The 18,233-nt window shown below is 40.4% G+C and overlaps 1 protein-coding gene across 3 annotated transcripts in view; it reads right to left on the reverse strand.

Annotated features, from left to right (window-relative positions):
• peli3 (pellino E3 ubiquitin protein ligase family member 3) overlaps positions 1-18,233 on the reverse strand; it is a 38,078-nt gene that overhangs the window by 14,412 nt on the left and 5,433 nt on the right. For 2 of the 3 annotated variants that reach the window (XM_051943606.1, XM_051943605.1), the window contains exons 2-3: positions 5,239-5,439; positions 887-1,016 (exon numbers count right to left, since the gene is read on the reverse strand). In XM_051943606.1, coding sequence (XP_051799566.1) covers positions 887-1,016; positions 5,239-5,411 — 303 coding nt within the window. In that variant the 5' untranslated portion in view covers positions 5,412-5,439. The remainder of the gene's footprint in view (positions 1-886; positions 1,017-5,238; positions 5,440-18,233) is intronic. The other variant, XM_051943607.1, reaches the window with a different exon arrangement.

Genomic DNA, 18,233 nt, shown 5'->3' on the forward strand with positions numbered 1-18,233 from the left:
AACATGAGACTTTGACTTGCATCACTTTCATACTTTCTACTGACAAGTTGGATCTGTCAGAGCATTCAGAAAATTTAACTTCGGCAGTCATTTTCAGACTTAGATCTTGACCTTAACACTATTTACAAGTGGAAAATTAGTAATTACAATTACTCTGATATAACATGAACATGATGTAATGTATGTGATATTTGACATTTTCACCATCTTACTTTAGTTTATTAACACCAAAGTGGAGCTGAGGCTGAGACAAAAGTTATACGTTTGATCAAAAAGCAAAGATTTGAGAACTGACTTGAACATTTTAACCTTATGAGGTCGTTGGTTGAAAAGTTCTAAATTTGAAATATGTGAACAGCTGTTCATATTTCGCTTCCAACCACAAACATGAACTTGATGACTTTGGAGGTTTATTATCTGAGGACAATGAAATCCTGTAGGGCAGATCATGAAAATCTGAGTTGTCAAAAGGTTCCTCCCAAGCTGAAGCGTGAGTTTCAAAATAATGTTGGAGAATTTTAGCCATTACATTTTGCACAGTAACTCGACCATGTTTAGCATTGTTGATGTAGTTACTTTTAACAGTCAATTGAATTGCTAACTGAAACCATGTTCAGTATATTATCTATTCTGTTTATGACACTTACAGGTATTTAGTGGCCATTTAAATATTCATATGTTTACTGATTTTTAAACCAAAAATGTTTTAACTTAATAGATGAACATTTCTGAGGGTTTGTTTCTGCTACTCATTAAACAATGGGACTCTGTCGGAGGACATACAAAATTATTACTGTCATCTTTCTTGATTTTTACGTCTCCATGTACTTACACCCTCCAGTATGAGTGTTCAAAATGATAATAAACTTAAAAGCTGATATCTTACCTTTGACACCAGAGGAGTGGAGACATTATGGATAACATCAGGTTTGACCCCATTGGCTTTGGGTCTCTTGTAAAGGGCCAAGCGACTTCTTCTGCGACCTTTGTCCCCATTTGCCAGTGACCCATTGTGCCTGTTGAGCATAAAAACAAAATGTACTCAGCTGTGATCATTGTAATAACAAGGTTAAAGGACAAAGTAGTTCATAAGTGACATTCAATTTCTTTCACTTTGCTAATTAGGGTCCGAGTACCGACCCATGTTCTGAAGGCACAAGGGTCTGGGACCGCTCGACAGGGAGGGAGGCGGGCTAAAAGGTTGTCTATCAAATCACTCTGCAGCAATTGGGTAGGTATACAACCAATCAGCGCAACGAATAGGCTGACGTAGGTCCTAGAGCACCGGCGGATTGTGGCTAAGTCCCCTTAGCTTCCCAACCAGCGGAGCCAACTGGTATATTAAGGATTTGCCATATCCCGTCGGCATAAGTCCAAATACGTCTTTCTTCTCAATGAAACACTTCAGTGCCGTCCTTTGTTTATCTTTCAAGTTGAATTTTAGCTTCAAATCTTTAAGGGCTGTGGACAAAGCTGAGTCGAAAGATAACTGTTTATTGTGCGCCGGTTGTTTCTGTCAGAATCATCGCGCCTCTGTCGTCACTTAGTTACGCCCGCCTTCTGACTCTACACTTCATGGTGATTCGTCCGGCCAGTTTTAGGAGAATCCAACCTCGAGCCTTATGGAGGGTAACTAGACCCACCCTGGCAGAGAATTAAATTCGTTGCCGTGGGTTGTCTAGCGGGGCTAGGCTAAGATTTTTGGGCATTTTTAATCATTTTCAAGAGCAAACTCCTCACAGTGGGTAACCCCAAGAGTCTGAGTCTGAAGACATCCACATCCCAACACTGAGTCATAGTCAAAGCGCTACCTTTTGGTAACAGGAAGTTACGCCGTTACATTTGCTGGATACTTTGTGATATAATCCTTGAAATTGGTCAGCTAAGTCTGAACACCCTGACATTTCTGCCACACCCCGACATACACCACACCTCGACATGCCCCACATCCCAACATGGGCCCACTCAGTGTTGCTTGCAGTTTTAATTGCGTATTTTTATTTGTAAAAGGTTTAAGTTCAAACTCTTTTCCATTTTGTTAAATAAAAGGGTCCACACCTGTTTCTAAAAACTGTAATTCATTCTCACTTGTCTGGTCGTCAGGTCTATAGTTTAGCCCCAAGTTAAGCCTCTAGACACTGAAACATACTGTAATTTTGTATTTAATTGCAGGTGACATGAAGAATGGTTTCTGCAATGTTTGTGTTTGAGGCAAAAAATAAATAAATGCAGTCTTTCTCAACACACCAGTGGAGCTGAAACAAACATTTCATCACACAAACATCAGCAATTATTGATTAATGGTTTACATTCAACCCTCTTCTTTTAAGATCTACACACTAAATGTGATTACTTACATAAAATTCACTACAACTCCCTATATTAAGTACCCTCTGAAGGTCAATTAGCATCATGCCCATATTTAACCTACTGTTTGTAGAGAATTTGATTCTGACAGTCAGGTGAATAACAGCAGACTCTGTAAAATACGATTTCCTGAACCCGGATTTAGTTTATTTTATTTTGCATAAGATGTCCAGCATTAGCAGCCACGATTACTCCGCTTTAAGGTGCATTTATAACGAACAACAGACACTCATGTTCTACTGGTCACAGAGAAGCCATGATTGGATGGATATTGTAAAATGTCGGGGGCAGGTAATCCCCTCTCCCTGTAATCACCCTGACAGAGAACCAAGCCAGTCTAATCATCCATCAACAGGATGGATCAATAGGTTGAGGAGTGGAAGCATATGTCTGTGTCTCTGCCTGCAATAGCAACACAACATGCCTGTGGAAGAGATTTTCCTCTCCTTCCTCATATGCAGTCTATACGGTGTCTGCCTTTTTGTGTTCCTCTTCGATGTTAAGATCTTAATATGTCCCTGTGGTTCCATGTGTTAACGACATCTTTGTGTGAAGTCAAATATATATTTCTTTCTCTTAGCTACTGACTTGAATAAGATGTTCTGCATTTTGCATTTTGTAAGGTACTTTACAGTAGGCTGGGCAGCTTTATTGACTTAACAACCTAAGTTATTTTTCTCCAGGACAACTAAGTCAATGTCATACCACTCAGGACAAATTATATGCTCAACCTGACCTGTAAAGGCTAGGGCTTAGAAGGCGTGGTGCCGAATGGAGGCTACTAACAAGCTAATGGAGCTTATGTCCTCAACGAAGTCAGCAATTGATTAGCTGCAGTGGAAAGTAAGAATTTTTTCTTGATACCTTCCAATTTTGCATCCTCTGCAAGCTAAGTTACTGGTTCATTGAGCCTGATAATCCACTGGTTAACATCACATTTATATATTTGTTTGTTCAGTATCAAAAAGAAAATGAAAGGCAAAAATTCTAAGCTTAATATACATGTTCATATTCATGAGATTAAAGGTTATATTATTTCAATCAGCATTCATATGCTCATCCATGGAAGCCTGAATTAGATTCACTCAGAATAGAAGGTACAAGGAGTTGACACTGACGTGCTGTTTGCCATTTTTTCAAGTTTGCAACATGTTTGGGAACAAAATTATACTCTAGGTCAGGGGTCGGCAACCTTTAACACTCAAAGAGTGTTTCCCACAGAAAAGAAAACACCGGGAGCTGCAAAATCCTTTTGGCATTTAAAATGAAGACAACACTGCATATATCGCTTTTTTACCTCTATGCCCTTGTTAATCAGTCGTGATTAATTAATTACAAAGCCTCTAATTAGATAGATTTATTTTTTTAATTGTGTCCTACCACTAATATTTATCTTACTTGGTTAATGTCATTTTTGCTCCTGGACCTCATATGTTACGTAATGTTAGCTGGAAATCAATAATTTGCGAATGTCTGTTTAACTTGTAAAATCTATTTATCTATTTATCTTAAGCTAATAACTTTTCTCCGGTAAGTCGCTGCTCTATTTTCCAAGACAACACTCCTCTGACTCTCTGACCTGCTGCCTGGATGCTGGACGTGACATGGAGCCGTGTTCTCACGAGTAATGTCGTATTAACCTGACATATCAAAGAGTAGATACAGCGCAAGACAATTGTCCGTAGTTTACCTTAGCACTCATGAGTACCCGACACAATGCAGGACTCTGCTGTGAAGGCGGAGACGTGTGGCAGTGGTGTATTTGTGACAACAAAAAAAGAAAGAAATTTGAAGGAGCGACGGCTAGGATTTAGGAATGGTGGCCCGCCGCTGCTGAATAAATGTAGAGCAAACACTGGGATCTGAAGATCAACAGGACTCCAAATGAATACCCGCAGGCCGGCGAGTGTCGGAGATTGACGGCTGGGATGGATATTTTGACAGACGAAAATTTTAAACATTTTATTTTGATGTTACAAGATCACCATAATCTTCAAATTTAGAATAAAATTTTAAAAAATAACAATCCAAAATGAAATAAATTTTAATTAAATAGTCTGCTGATTATTTATTTTCCAAAGTTACAGGGAGCTGCAACAGAGGGATGAAAGAGCCGCATGCGGCTCCGGAGCCACAGGTTGCCGACCCCTGCTCTAGGTGATCAATTAAAAAACCTAAATTGGGCATCTGAAGTCTTTAAAAATCTGAATGAACCTGATGACTCCTTTATGATTATAATTTGTGCTAGAAAGATATTAAAATAATAAATAAACCTAACCTAATACAGTTGAATAATCTGATTTTTTTCAAAATGGCAGACTTTATGAAAAGGGAATAAACCCCTTCATTAGCATTTCTAGACAACTTTTCTCTCTTGATTACTTAAAACTATAGCTCTGTTAGTATGCCCAACCATGCTATTTGTGGGCTATGTGCTAAAATACCCTTCACATTGACATTAAAGGTGCTGATGTATGTCAACTAAGAAACCATACAATCTTCAACTCTATTTAAAATCTTTAACAGTTATCAATCTGAATATAGTGTCGCTGGATTGTGGAGTGTTTCCCCCCCCCTGAATATAAAAGCCACATATAAAGTGCAAGTCTTTGGCATCCAAAACATTGGACCTGATCCAAAGCCTACATGCAAAAATAAAATTTTAAAACAAAGGCCAGATTTGAAGATGGACCACTCACAGAATCACCAAGTTTGAATCATCACAAGACAACAGGTTCTTACTCTGCTGGATTTGAGTTACCCATGTCCTGTATCCCACATGCTTATGACTGGATATAAGCCTCGTACTCAGCCTTAGGCAAACATGTAAAGACAATGTACATAAGCAGAGACAGCACTTCGGCATCTCACCCCAAGACGATGAGCTCGCCGTACTTGACAGGCTCCTTGTCCTCTGGGAAGACTCCGTCGTGGGGTTGTGAGCTTGAGCCCAGAGGAGGCGAGGGCTGGCTCTTATTGCAGGATGGGCGCAGCTCCAGAGATGGGGGGGGACACAGCGCCTCTGAGCTACCCTCCAAAACCATGCCCACCGGCCACAGCTGGGGCTCACTGCTAGGGAGGGGAGGATAGAGGGATCAGGGAAAGAAAGAGTCAGAAAATCTTGTGTTACTGATTAGGACATTACAAAACATTACACACTGGATTATACTTGAAAGAAGTACACAAAAATCTCCCAAACTAACACCTGGTAAACACTTTTCTGTGTGTTAAATTGTTTGATCAACACAAGTATGGACCCTGCACATATCCAGCATAGGCCTCTGGATAGTACCTATTCAGAGGCCTGTGCTAAGATGCAGGATTCGGGGTTGACCTGGCAACTTCAGGTTTAACCCTGGGTTTTTTAGGGTTATGATGGTGTTGCACTTCTTGCTGGAGTGCCACCATCACCCTAGCAACTAATGCAGCACACCTAATCTGTTCCCGAGCCAGTTATGTTAACAGAACAAATCCATAAAAACACCTCATACTGACCAATCACTTCTCTTAGCCAATGAAATCACCATTCTGGGAAGATCCCAGGCAGCTCAATGTGCAGACAAGAGTTTTTAGAGCTACAAGCAATTTAAAAGATAAATCATTGTTCGATGGGCCTTTGTGTAGCAATATAACCATAAAACAGAGACTGATGAAAGCACTCAAGCCTTGTACTTGTTTAGTCATTAAAAATTGCAGTAACCCGACTGGTTTGAATTCAGTTTTCAAATTTGAACTTCACTTGCTACCAAGATTGATAAACTATTTTACACATCCTGAGAATACAACCAAGCGACACATTAGTTTATTAGAATACATAAGTGCAATAACAGTCAGACGTACTCATGCATTAATGACGGGCCAGTGGCACTGGTATGCCTATCACCTTAGGATTTGACAAGTGCTTGCCAGCTTTCCTTCCTGCTTTGGCTGCAGCACCTGTGCATCTTTTAGGCTGTGTCATGTTTTTCAATTTCTCAAATTGGTTTCAGTTTGGCGTTTGTTCTATATGCAGCGTGAGATATGTCTATGTTTATGATCGGTCGTCTTGTGCCAGCACAGCCCATTTTACGTGAATGCACTCATAGCTAGATTTCAAAAACCTGGGCTGACTTGAGTTGATAACCAGTGTTGTATGACAACTTAGCGCAATTGTGATTGTTCGATTTAGTGAAGAGAGATAACCAAAAACATATAATTGCACAAAGGTTTTCTAATCATCAATTAGCTTTTTAACATCATTAGCTAACACAATGTAGCATTAGAACACAGGAGTGATGGTTGCTGGAAATGGACTTCTGTATCCCTGTGTATATATTCCATAAAAAAATCAGCCAACTCCAGCTAGAATAGTAATTTACCACATTAACAATGTCTCGATCGTATTTCTGATTCATTTAATGTTACCTTAATTGAAAAAAAACACTGCTTTTCTTCTAAAATAAGAACATTTCTAAACCCCCAAACCTATGAATGGTAGTGTATATGGAAAACAGAACGAAAATCAGAAGACATGGTCTTCATCTGTGTACAAAGTCCTCTATGGTAGTATGCAATGTTGAAAGCTCTGAAAAAGATAACAAATGGACTGCAAGTTGAAGATTGAGTTTGTGGTCAATCTTTTCAAATATTTAAATGTATAAAATATTTAGTAAATACATAATACTGTGATACACATCAGTACATAATTAGAACCAGCAAGATACAAATGACAACATGACATGTTTCGGTGTGGAATTTTGAAACCTTGAGTTGTGTTGGGTGCTAAGTGGCATCGTTGACATCCTCATGACAGCACCATCATTAGCTGTCTGTACACACTTGAGTCCTATGTACCCAGAATGCACAAATGGAGTTAATACTAGACCCTGTCATTGACAGACCCTCAATTTTAATCTTCATGAATGTCAAATACTCAGTCTAAATGGCATCTTTTAAAACATCAGAATGATAACATGTAGAGATGTGAAGACATCTGACCTGAGAACAACAGTTAAATTTTGTATTTTCGCTGTGAATTTGACAGATGTGATAAGCTGATGAAATCTAAAAATGAGAAGCCTAGTATTCAAATTAATTCTTCGCCCATTTTTTATGTGCAATTTGTGGTCTGGATCAAATGCTAATATTGGCCATGCTGACATATTGTTCAGATTTGAAAGCAAACTCACTCATTTACAGCCTTTGTATCCCACCCTGCCAAAAATAGCCATCAAATCTAATTCAGGAGTAATTGGCTGAATATTATGCTATTACCACTGTGTGGAATGGGTGGCCAACTTTAGTCTTTGTGACGTCGACTCTTCTGGTAACTGCCATCATTCTTAAGTGACTGAAGTGCTTTCTGTTTGCTGACCCAGGGCCAATTACAGAACAGCTGCCCTCTGTAAAAGGATTGAACAGGCACAACTGTCCAGAAAGGAAAATAAACTGATACCTGCATCTGTGGACCTTGTTAACGCTTTATGAAGCATGAGTTGCATCCCGCCATTTTACTCATGGTGATGAATTACACTTTATGATTTCTGGCAAGCAATATAGAGTCCAGAAAGAAGTAGTGCTGGAAACATATCGCATGTTCCCGCCATAGGCAGTCACAGTTAACAACCAGATAACCGTCGGTCAACAAACTCTTGTATATGAGATTCTTTACAAAGCCCAAGAGACATGTAACTTTTCCCTGTGCAGAAGCCCCCAAACAGAAAGATAGAGCAGGTTCACTATCATTGCCTTTCATTTATACGAGAGCTTTACTACAGTGGCATTTCAAAGCTTTCAATTGCAGCCCTGTCAAGTCAATCTAAGGGCCTGGCTTTAAAACACAGTGGACTCAACGTACAATTTTCTGATATCACAAATCCATAACACACCAATAAAATGTCCAGTGCCAAGCCTTTAATTAACTGGAAAGACAGTAGAGGAAATATGAATATTATGATAAAAGGAGTGGGATCATTTCTACCACATACAGTATGAGTCATTTGGATATTTTGACATTCGTTGTAAACAAGTCAAACAGAGCTCAGTCCCTGTGTCTGCACGCAGGTTCTAAGCCAATTCTTAATGCTCAAGCCTATTATTAATCAAAAGTGGGCGAGACCACCTACACAGTGGAAAGTGAGCGGTGCAAAAGCATGACAAAGCCCTACAAGCTTTGTTCTCCCTTTGGGCAGATTAGATAATCATCCTGGGAACATAAACGTAATAATGTGAAAGCACTATCCCAAGTTTGGACGCTCTCCTCTTCTTTCCTGTTTGATGATCATACGTAAGCAAAAAGGGAAGTCCTTTTAAACAGGCATCCATGCAAAACAAACCCATAAGAACAACACCATCCATGAATGAACTGCATGGTCATTATAAGGTGTGATTGAGTTTTGGCCATCTGATGGGCCCGATGAGGAGGATACTTCCTCATGATCAAATGACGGATGGCAGTAGGCCATTTGATTACCCTGGCTGAATCCTGAGCCCTGCGATGCAGAGGCAGACAAGCAAATGAGGGCAGAAAAAAGACCGTGGAAGGATGCCATAGAACCCGGGGAAAACCCACGTATGCACAGGGAGAACATGCAAACTCCATGCAGAATGATCTCAGGACCCACCTGGGATGCAAACCAGGGATCTTCTAGCTGTGAGGCGACAGTTCTAACCACTAACTACTGTGCAGCCACAATGAAATCTAATCTTCAAAAAACACTTTGGTGGTATGCAGCTCTATATTCTCCAGTACTGATTCCTGAGCCAATACTAATGTCATGCTTTGACCAACTTTAAAATCTCTAAGCTGCATAGTTTTACAGAACAGAGCAGAATAGGAAAAACAGGGACAAAAAAAGAAAAGAAAAGTACCCGTGTCCTGTCCTGTCAGTACCTTCGTGGACCTGACTAGAGAAGACAGTACAAGGACACTACCAATAGTACTACAATAGCAACTGCTCAATCAAAAGTCAGTCCTGCCTTTAAACATACCCTGCTTTATTGTCTATTTTACTCTAAATAGAACCAGAATTACCAAAGTGAATGCCTGGCAGCATTCAAGAATTCTTGAAAGTGGTGAGTGAAACTATAAACTCAACAGGAAAATGTTTACTCAGGTAACAGCTCAAATGAGAAGTGCAGCTTCCTTTTCATAAGCTTCGAAACAATCTGACTTCTTTGTGCAAACATGGGAGACTCCCTCTGTTGGCCCTTAGACAGAATGCAGGTTTAAGGCACTTATGTGTTACTTTCATTTTAGAGATTCAGAGGCTATGTCCATCTTTGATCTACATTCTATGGTCTGAGATAATTACTGCAACATAGAATTTGACGCAATGGACATAAATAGATGGAAATGAAATTAGCCTTAGTATTAAAGATTTCAAGTGCAATACAGAAATAACTATTCTTTGAAAATCAGTCAAAACAAAAGCCTATCATGCACGAAACAGTATTTTGTTAAATGTACTAATAATGGCATTAGTATACTTGAAAAAATACACTTAAAATATACTTAAAAGTCCAGAGTGATTGGATGATATTCTATGGTCAACCTGAATATCATGGGATTTGTGTAAAGCACTCTGTACTCAAAGTATAGTCGATATTTTGGGAAAACTATATAGTACTTTGTTTCGCTTAGGACTCTGGGTCATATTTACATTATATCTGGCAGTTACAAGAAGAATTTAGAAAATGTTTGGTGTTTTCCCTGTTTTATTTCTGTTGTAAAGCACCTTGTGATTTTATATCTGTGAAAGGTGCTATATAACTAAACTTTACTTATTTACTTACCAAACTGAAAAAGTATACTATATGGGACTGAATATAGAACAACATTTATTTTTTGAAATTTAGCATGCAGTATTAAGTTCTAGAGCTCAAACTGTCTGTTACTTTAATTATGGACTAATCTGCTCATAATTTTTTCTTATCATCAGGGTCATTCTATATTTGTGCCAATACAGTAATTCCCCAGATGATTAAAACGATAACATTAAACTCTTGCCACTCTGCAGACTGACAGTAAAGTGTGGGTTGTGGACATGTTGATTCAAGTAATAGCACTTCTAAGACTGTAATCGTGGTGCATTGAAGATCCACATAAAACAGCTCTGTAAGCACTGTACCACCTGTACACGAAGAATGCTTATTGGTTCATCCAGCTAACTATCAGGAGGGAGGGGATTTTAAATGCCGTCCTTTGTAGGTTTCTCCTCTGTGCACTGTAAATGATATAACTGAGCAGAATTACCATGAGGATAATCTAGAAAAGCAAAAGAGGCATGACTGCCATGGGTGTATGAGTGAATGTAGAGGAGAAAAAAGAAGAGGAGGAGCGTGGGAGGTGGAAGTCAGAGGAGGCGGAGGAGTGGGTTTGAAGGGCAGAGAGAGGTGAAGGAAACAAATGAAAGAAGGGGGACATGTGAGATGCTGCTGGGCTCCCAGAAAAAAAAACACAGCAAAACTTGAATGTATCTGGGTGGATGATGAAAGGAGGAGGAAAATGAGGAAGAGGAGTATGAAGAGGAGGGTGTGGAGTGCATGCGTGTGTGTGTTTGGTTATATGTGTCAGTAAGCGCATGCGCAAAAGTGGTGGCTTTGGCAGGGTGATGGATTGCCTGTTCTGTGCCACGCATTTTCTAATCAACCCACAGCCACTTCCTGGGGGTGGAGGAGGGAAGGAGAGAGAGAGAGAGAGAGAGAGAGAGAGAGAGAGAGAGAGAGAGAGAGAGAGAGAGAGAGAGAGAGAGAGAGAGATGAAACAAAGAAAAGCTGTCTAACAAAGGAAGACAAAGGAAGGAGAGAATAATGGAGAGAAATAGATAAAGGGAATGCAGTCCATAGGAGCAGAGTGGAGTGGCTGGAGGGTCTGTTATAGGAACAGTGCTCAGGCTAAACAGACTCACATGCACAGTGTTACACAACGCTGCAAACAGCCGATAACAGCAACATAACGCTCTGTATCACAGTATTAGAATACAGCACCACTGTGCATACCACAAAGAAGTGTATCTCCGTAAAGAACTCAAACACTAATGTAATGCAAATCCTGCACAACACACTGGATTATCAGCAATACATCACACACATCCACATTCTAAAAAGTAATTCTGATTTATTACATATTAGATCTTACTTTCTTTGTTTTGTTGGCTTCTTATATATGTATATATATATGAAGAGTTCATTTGCAAAAACAGACAACTCCGTTTTGATAAATTGTCAGAAAATCTTATATTTTATTGTTTACTTGAGATAATATCAATCAAACTGAAGATTTGACTTGGTAGAAAAATACATGACAATACATAGAATAAATAAATTATTAGTGTTATTATTATTATTATTATTATCTAAAGTAAACAATAAAAAATGAGTTTTCTGAAAATTTATAAAACGAAGTTATCTGTTTTTGCAAATGAACTCTTCATATATATATATATATATATATATATATATCAAAATGGATTCCACCGGGTCAATCACGTACTGTTTGGTTGTTTGTCTGGTCAAACTGTCACCCACTATAGAAATTTCTTGCTTGACCAAAATGCATTACATTCACAATGAAAATGTTCCCATGGCCAAGAGCAAGGGTGGAAAAGCTACTCTGTCAGAATCTGAGATTCGTACACAGGCCATTCTTCTTCTAAGGCTGGTAGTTCCTTCAAGGAGTTGCATTAGCTCAGGTCTGTGAGTGACTGGATTGGAACAGCTGTGGCAACACCAAAGAGGGTGGACTTGTGCATCTCTGAGGTATCTGCTGTTTGCTCAGGAACAGAGGTCACTGGACTGGACTCAACAGAAATGGGGGTCCATGATTCCATCTGTTTGGCTCTGCAAACTCCTTCAGCCTTTTCCTGTCAATTCCAGCAGCATTTCTGATAGAACTGACTTATCAGTCAACTCTTGTATTTCTGACACACATGAGTGAAACAAAACCTTTAAATCAGCAGGATTCTGATTTCAGCCAGGTCAACACTGTTGTGGAATCGGACCACAAAATTGTCTAATCAATGGTAATGGTGAGTTCCTTCTCCAGCACCTGGATGAGCTGTGCTCCAGTAAGTGTGCCCACAGTTCTAATCTTTGCATGGAGTGAGGTTGCTTGGGAGAGACTCTGGAGTGACCCAACAGGGTTGACAAGCACACAACACCATGCCTGTCTGTGGAATGGAAGTATGACACCAAGCCATACGCCACCTCAGATGCATCACGGAAAATGTGCACCTCTCTCTTTGAAACTCAGAAATGTCCATCTACTTTGGCAGGTATGACCATGGCAGTATGACTTGAGAGAGGACCTGTAGCTCTTCCTCACACTCTCTCCATTAATACAGGAGATCTTGAGGAAGTGAGGGGTCATCCAATCCCTGGTGTTTGTCCCTAAAGTGCCTGACAAGCACCTTGGCCTGAGTGGTGTAGGACAAGATGAATCTAAAAGTTCGTACTGACTCACCAACACTTGACAGACTAAATCTAATAGAAAGGAAATCTAACCCTATTTCAACATAAACTACAACAGTGGTCGGCAACTGGCAGCTCACGGGCCAAAACTGGCCCGTCAGGAATAATATCTGACCCGCCAGATGATTTTGAAAATTTGATTTGGCACGGAGCCAAGCCAGTCTGTCACCGCAACACGAAACTCGTGTGGTCGGCTGCTGCCGGTTATTTCCGCGTTTGCGCTACTGGTCGGACATGGTTGTACCAGCCAGATTTCACTGAGCAACAGTGTGTGCAAAACATGTGTGTGTCTCGGGAGTCATTTTTAATACATCTGTGATCAGAATTGAGACGTGTGTCCCAAGCAGCTGTAGAAGCTCCGCTGCCCTGATCTGATTGGTTGTATGTCACGAGTAACAGTCAATCACCGAAAGCTATTTCGCATTTGCAGAAAGGAGTATCTCAGGTGAAATAACATAGCTGTGCTTGGATGGAGAGTTAGTAGACATTGCCTAAGTTGAAATACAGACAAGCTGAATATTCGTCATTAATTGGGCCCAAATATCCGAAGTCCACAAATTGCTATTCGGACAAGCCCCAGCAGAGACACAACCTGCAGGAACTGAACAAGAAGCACAGCCTTCTCCGTAAATCAGGAAATTAGCTGTGTTCACAGTGGCACACGATATGCTAACAGCTAGCAGCCAACGTAGGAGGCCGCCACAGATGACTAGGGATGATAACTGATAAGAAATTATCGATGTCAATGCCATTATTGATGCCACTTATCGATTCGATTCCTTATTGATTCTCTTATCAATGCAGCATCACAGTGATTACATTCAGCCTTTTCCTCGTTTCTACTGAAAAAGTGAAGCCATGCCTGCGATTGCTTCTTCCGCTCCATGGATTGTTCCCGCTGTGGGCTCTAATCTCACGACAACTGCATCCACGCAACTGAATACGGCACGTCTCGCGAGGCTTCTTCTTCATTGGTTTTATGACGGTTGGCATCCATCACTTTGGTGCATTACCGCCCCATTCTCGCAACGAGGCTAGTGACAGAGTTCAGTTTGGAGAGACAGAACATTTTTTATTTATTATTTTTTAAAAGAATGACATACGGGCAGCAGTGAATGTCCATAGGTCTGTATTTGCCCACCAGCTCTCTGGGTCCAACGTTTTAATGTATTTTAATGCACAGTCGTGCGTGGAAGCTAGCCATATCATGCTAGCTCTGAGATGGAAATGAGGGTAACCTTGTCATAAATGGCCAATTCACTGCTATGACATGCACTTAATATATATATCATATAATGTGTATATGCATCATATAATGTGTATATGCATAAATTCTGTCATAGTGAGCCTTATCAAGGAAGAAGCCTACTAATAAATGACTTTATCCCTGTTCACATGTTGTTATTATATAACATTAAATGGATATCGGTTCCAAATATTGGTAATCAGCCTTTCCTGATAGCCAGAAACTGATCTTGACATCAACCCAAAAAAAAAAGATACTGGTCAATGCCTTATATCTATTATCAGTGGTTTTGATATTATAGCTCAATATTACCCCTTGCATCCTGTGTTTTTCAGGATGCAAACATTTTTCTGGTTTCTCTTTCACTCCAAGCTTTCAATCTCTATAACCACCCACTGCAGGGGAAGGGCGAGTGTGTGTGGAATGTGAGGGAGAGAAAGAAAGAAGAGAGACAGACAGGAAGAGTCAAATTTGTCTCTTCCAGAAACAAATGAACAGAGAGCTAAATATACTCCCAGTGACAAATGACCTCTGCAGTGAATTATGCACTCATGACAAAACTCATCACACTATTTCTTCTCTTCAACCTGTTTAAATAAAGATTTTCTACTTCTGTCCCCACATGTATTCTTCGTCACTGGAGTTGAGACACTGCTTTGGTTAAGTAAGTCTTACAGAAGATGTTATTGTCCAGTTAAACCCAGTTAAAATCTAGCAATAAGAGCAGAAGTATTTGTAATCAAACATGTAACTGTATCAAACAACAAACCATAAAAAGAAGCTTGAGTATATTTTTATATTTGAAAGAATGACAGGGAGCCAGAGAGTACGACCACATCTGCTATGCTTGCATTGGGCTCCATTCCTTTTTTTCCCCCTCAATCTCACCTATGACATTTGAAGCATTTAACATGTTTATTAATATGTTGGGAGTACTTTCAAGCTGGTTCGACCCTGGTATGAATCTTCCACCTAATTTGGTATCAACCTATCACTGCTAAAGATAACAATGGGGACATCATCACATCATTGCTTTAAAAACCATAGCTTGCTAAAAATCGAGCAACAGCTTGTAAAAAACGAAAGGACTGTTAAAGGCTAGAAGTTCAGGAGCAGGGTTCAAGCTGTTTATTAAGGCATGGATAGGAAGAGAAATGGAGTAGGAGTTATCTTGAAAGAGCAGTTTGTTAGGAATATTCTGGAGGTAAAAATAGTGTCAGATAGGATGACGATGTTAGTGGTTATGCCCCACAGGTAGGATGTGAGCCAGAAGAGAAGGAGGAATTCTGGAGGTAGTTTGATGAAATGATGCAGAGTATTACCAGAGGTAAGAGAGTGGTAATTGGTGCAGCCTTTAATGGACATGCTGGTGCAGGAAATTGAGGTGACAAGAAAGTGGTGGACAGGTTAAGCATCCAGGATAGGAATGCAGAAGGACGGATGGTGGAAGACTTTGCAAAAAAGATCGAAATGGCTGTAGTGGATACTTTCGTCCAGAAGAGAGAGTATACCCATGGAGGTATAGCCTAGCCGCGCTAGACAACCCACGGCAACGAATTTAATTCTCTGCCAGGGTGGGTCTAGTTACCCTCCATAAGGCTCGAGGCTGGATTCTCCTAAAACTGGCCGGACGAATCACCATGAAGTGTAGAGTCAGAAGGCGGGCGTAACTAAGTGACGACAGAGGCGCGGCGATTCTGACAGAAACAACCGGCGCACAGTAAACAGTTATCTTTCGACTCAGCTTTGGCCACAGCCCTTAAAGATTTGAAGCTAAAATTCAACTTGAAAGATAAACAAAGGACGGCACTGAAGTGTTTCATTGAGAAGAAAGACGTATTTGGACTTCTGCCGACGGGATATGGCAAATCCTTAATATACCAGTTGGCTCCACTGGTTGGGAAGCTAATGGGACTTAGCCACAATCCGCCGGTGCTCTAGGACCTACGTCAGCTTATTCGTTGCGCTGATTGGTTGTATACCTACCCAATTGCTGCAGAGTGATTTGATAGACAACCTTTTAGCCCGCCTCCCTCCCTGTCGAGCGGCCCTAGACCCTTGTGCCTTCAGAAACATGGGTCTAGCGCGGCTAGGCTAGTGGAGGTATGGAAGTGACTAGGAGTGGTGGCAGGTAGAGTTTCTGACTGGGTTGTTCAGCAAGATCTTAGAAACGAGAAGATGCTTGAGGAATGAAGAAGTGTACTAGTGCCAATTCTAAAGAACAAGTGAGATGTGATGAGTTGTGGCAACTACAGAGGTATGAAGTTGATGAGACACACAATGAAGTCATGGCAAAGAGTAGTGGAAGGTGGACTAAGGATAGAAGCTCACTTCTATCCTTAGTCCATTTATGAGCAGCAGCATTTCATGCCAAGAAAAAGTACTACAGATGTAGTATTTGCTTTGAGGATGTAAATAGAGAAGTACAGAGAAGGTCAGAAGGAGCTGCATTGTGTCTTTGTAGATCTAGAGAAAGCAGATGACAGGATGCTCAGAGAGGAACTGTGGCATTACATGAGGAAGTCTGGAGTGGCAGACAAGTATGTCAGAGGGGTGCAGAACATGTATGAGGACTGTAAGACAGTGGTGAGGTGTGCTGTAGGTGTGACAGAGGAGTGCAAGGTGAAGGTGGGACTACATCAGGGATCAGTTCTGAGCCCCTTCTTGTTCACTATGGTAATGGACAGGCTGACCCAAGTGGAAGGGGGAGGCTACAGGGAGCAGAGCAAAAGAAGGAGTCCAGAGAAATGGAGAGTGTGGAAAAGAGGTAAAGAAGCATGTGCAAGCAGGTTGGAAGGGGTGGAGAAAAATGTCAGGTGTGATATGTTATATAAAGAGTCTTAGCACGAATGAAAGGAAAGGTGTAGAATACAGCCAGAGATATTGCACGGTTTAGAGACAGTGACACTGAGGAAAAGACAGGAGGCAGAGCTGGAGGTAGCAGAGATTAAAATGTTGAGGTTCTCTTTGGGAGTTAACAGGATGGATAGAATCAAGAATGAGTACATCAGAGGGACAGCGCATGCTAGATGATTTGGAGATAAAGCCAGATAGGCCATACTGAGATGGTTTGGACATGTACAGAGGAGGGATAGTGAATATATTGGTAGAGGGATGCTGAGTGTTGAACTGCCAAGCAGGCGACCTAGAGGAAGACCAAAGAGGAGGTTGATGGATGTAGTGAAAGAGGACATGAAGTTGGTTGGTGTGAGAGAAAAGCATGCAGAGGATAGGGTTAAACTGAAGCAAATGACTCACTGTGGCAACCCATGAAGGGAAAAGCTGAAAGGAAAATATGTTTTGTTGCATGCTCCCCAGAGCATGAACTGACATCACAAATCAATCAACATACCTTAAATGACAATATGACAACTCTGACCATTTGTTTTTCGCGTCTCTCTTGCTTGACATACATTGTAGTGATGATTGTAACTTAAAGCACTATATTCAAGCCTCTCTGACCTTACCAAGAGCCTGCAGCCATTATGAAGTCATCCTTCAATTAATATCAAGTACAGGGTTAGGTAATGATGCCAAAGAACCATATGTCAATGACTTGCAATTGTTTGTAGCACACAGCTGTCAGGCTTCTTGTACTGCTGTTTCTCACTCATTACTGGAGTTTCCAGCTGTCTAAACCAATAAATACAAACATAGCAAAACAGACAGACACTTGCAGTTAACCAATATGTTGTTATTGTTTGTTGTATTATTATTTTTGTCACGGACAATATCAACACTGATCATTTGTAATCAACAAGACCATTAAAATTCTTTCTGTATATTTATGTTTTATACATGTTTAATTAAAATAATCTTTTTAAACATTTATCCTTCAATGTTGAAGCCTATTTTTATGAGGCCTTACTGAGCAGACAGTGCTGTGGGTGGGTTTTGTTGAGACCATAGACTACATATAGAAAGTGACAACTGCATCAGAGCCAAAACAATGTATTTTAAAATTGACTTATTTAATCGAGAATCTATTCGAAAGAAATTCGTCAAAGATCAACAAAATGGAAACATAATTATTACTGTCATAATATACATTGTGGTGCAGCATACAGTATCCTGTGTAACAGCTTTGCACTTTATTAACATATGCTCTTGGACAAATTGCTTGCTTTTGTTCTGCAAAATGGGCATAAAATGACAAAGACAAGCATGTTCC

Source organism: Acanthochromis polyacanthus, chromosome 23 (assembly GCF_021347895.1).
Source record: "Acanthochromis polyacanthus isolate Apoly-LR-REF ecotype Palm Island chromosome 23, KAUST_Apoly_ChrSc, whole genome shotgun sequence".
Taxonomy (NCBI): domain Eukaryota; kingdom Metazoa; phylum Chordata; class Actinopteri; family Pomacentridae; genus Acanthochromis; species Acanthochromis polyacanthus.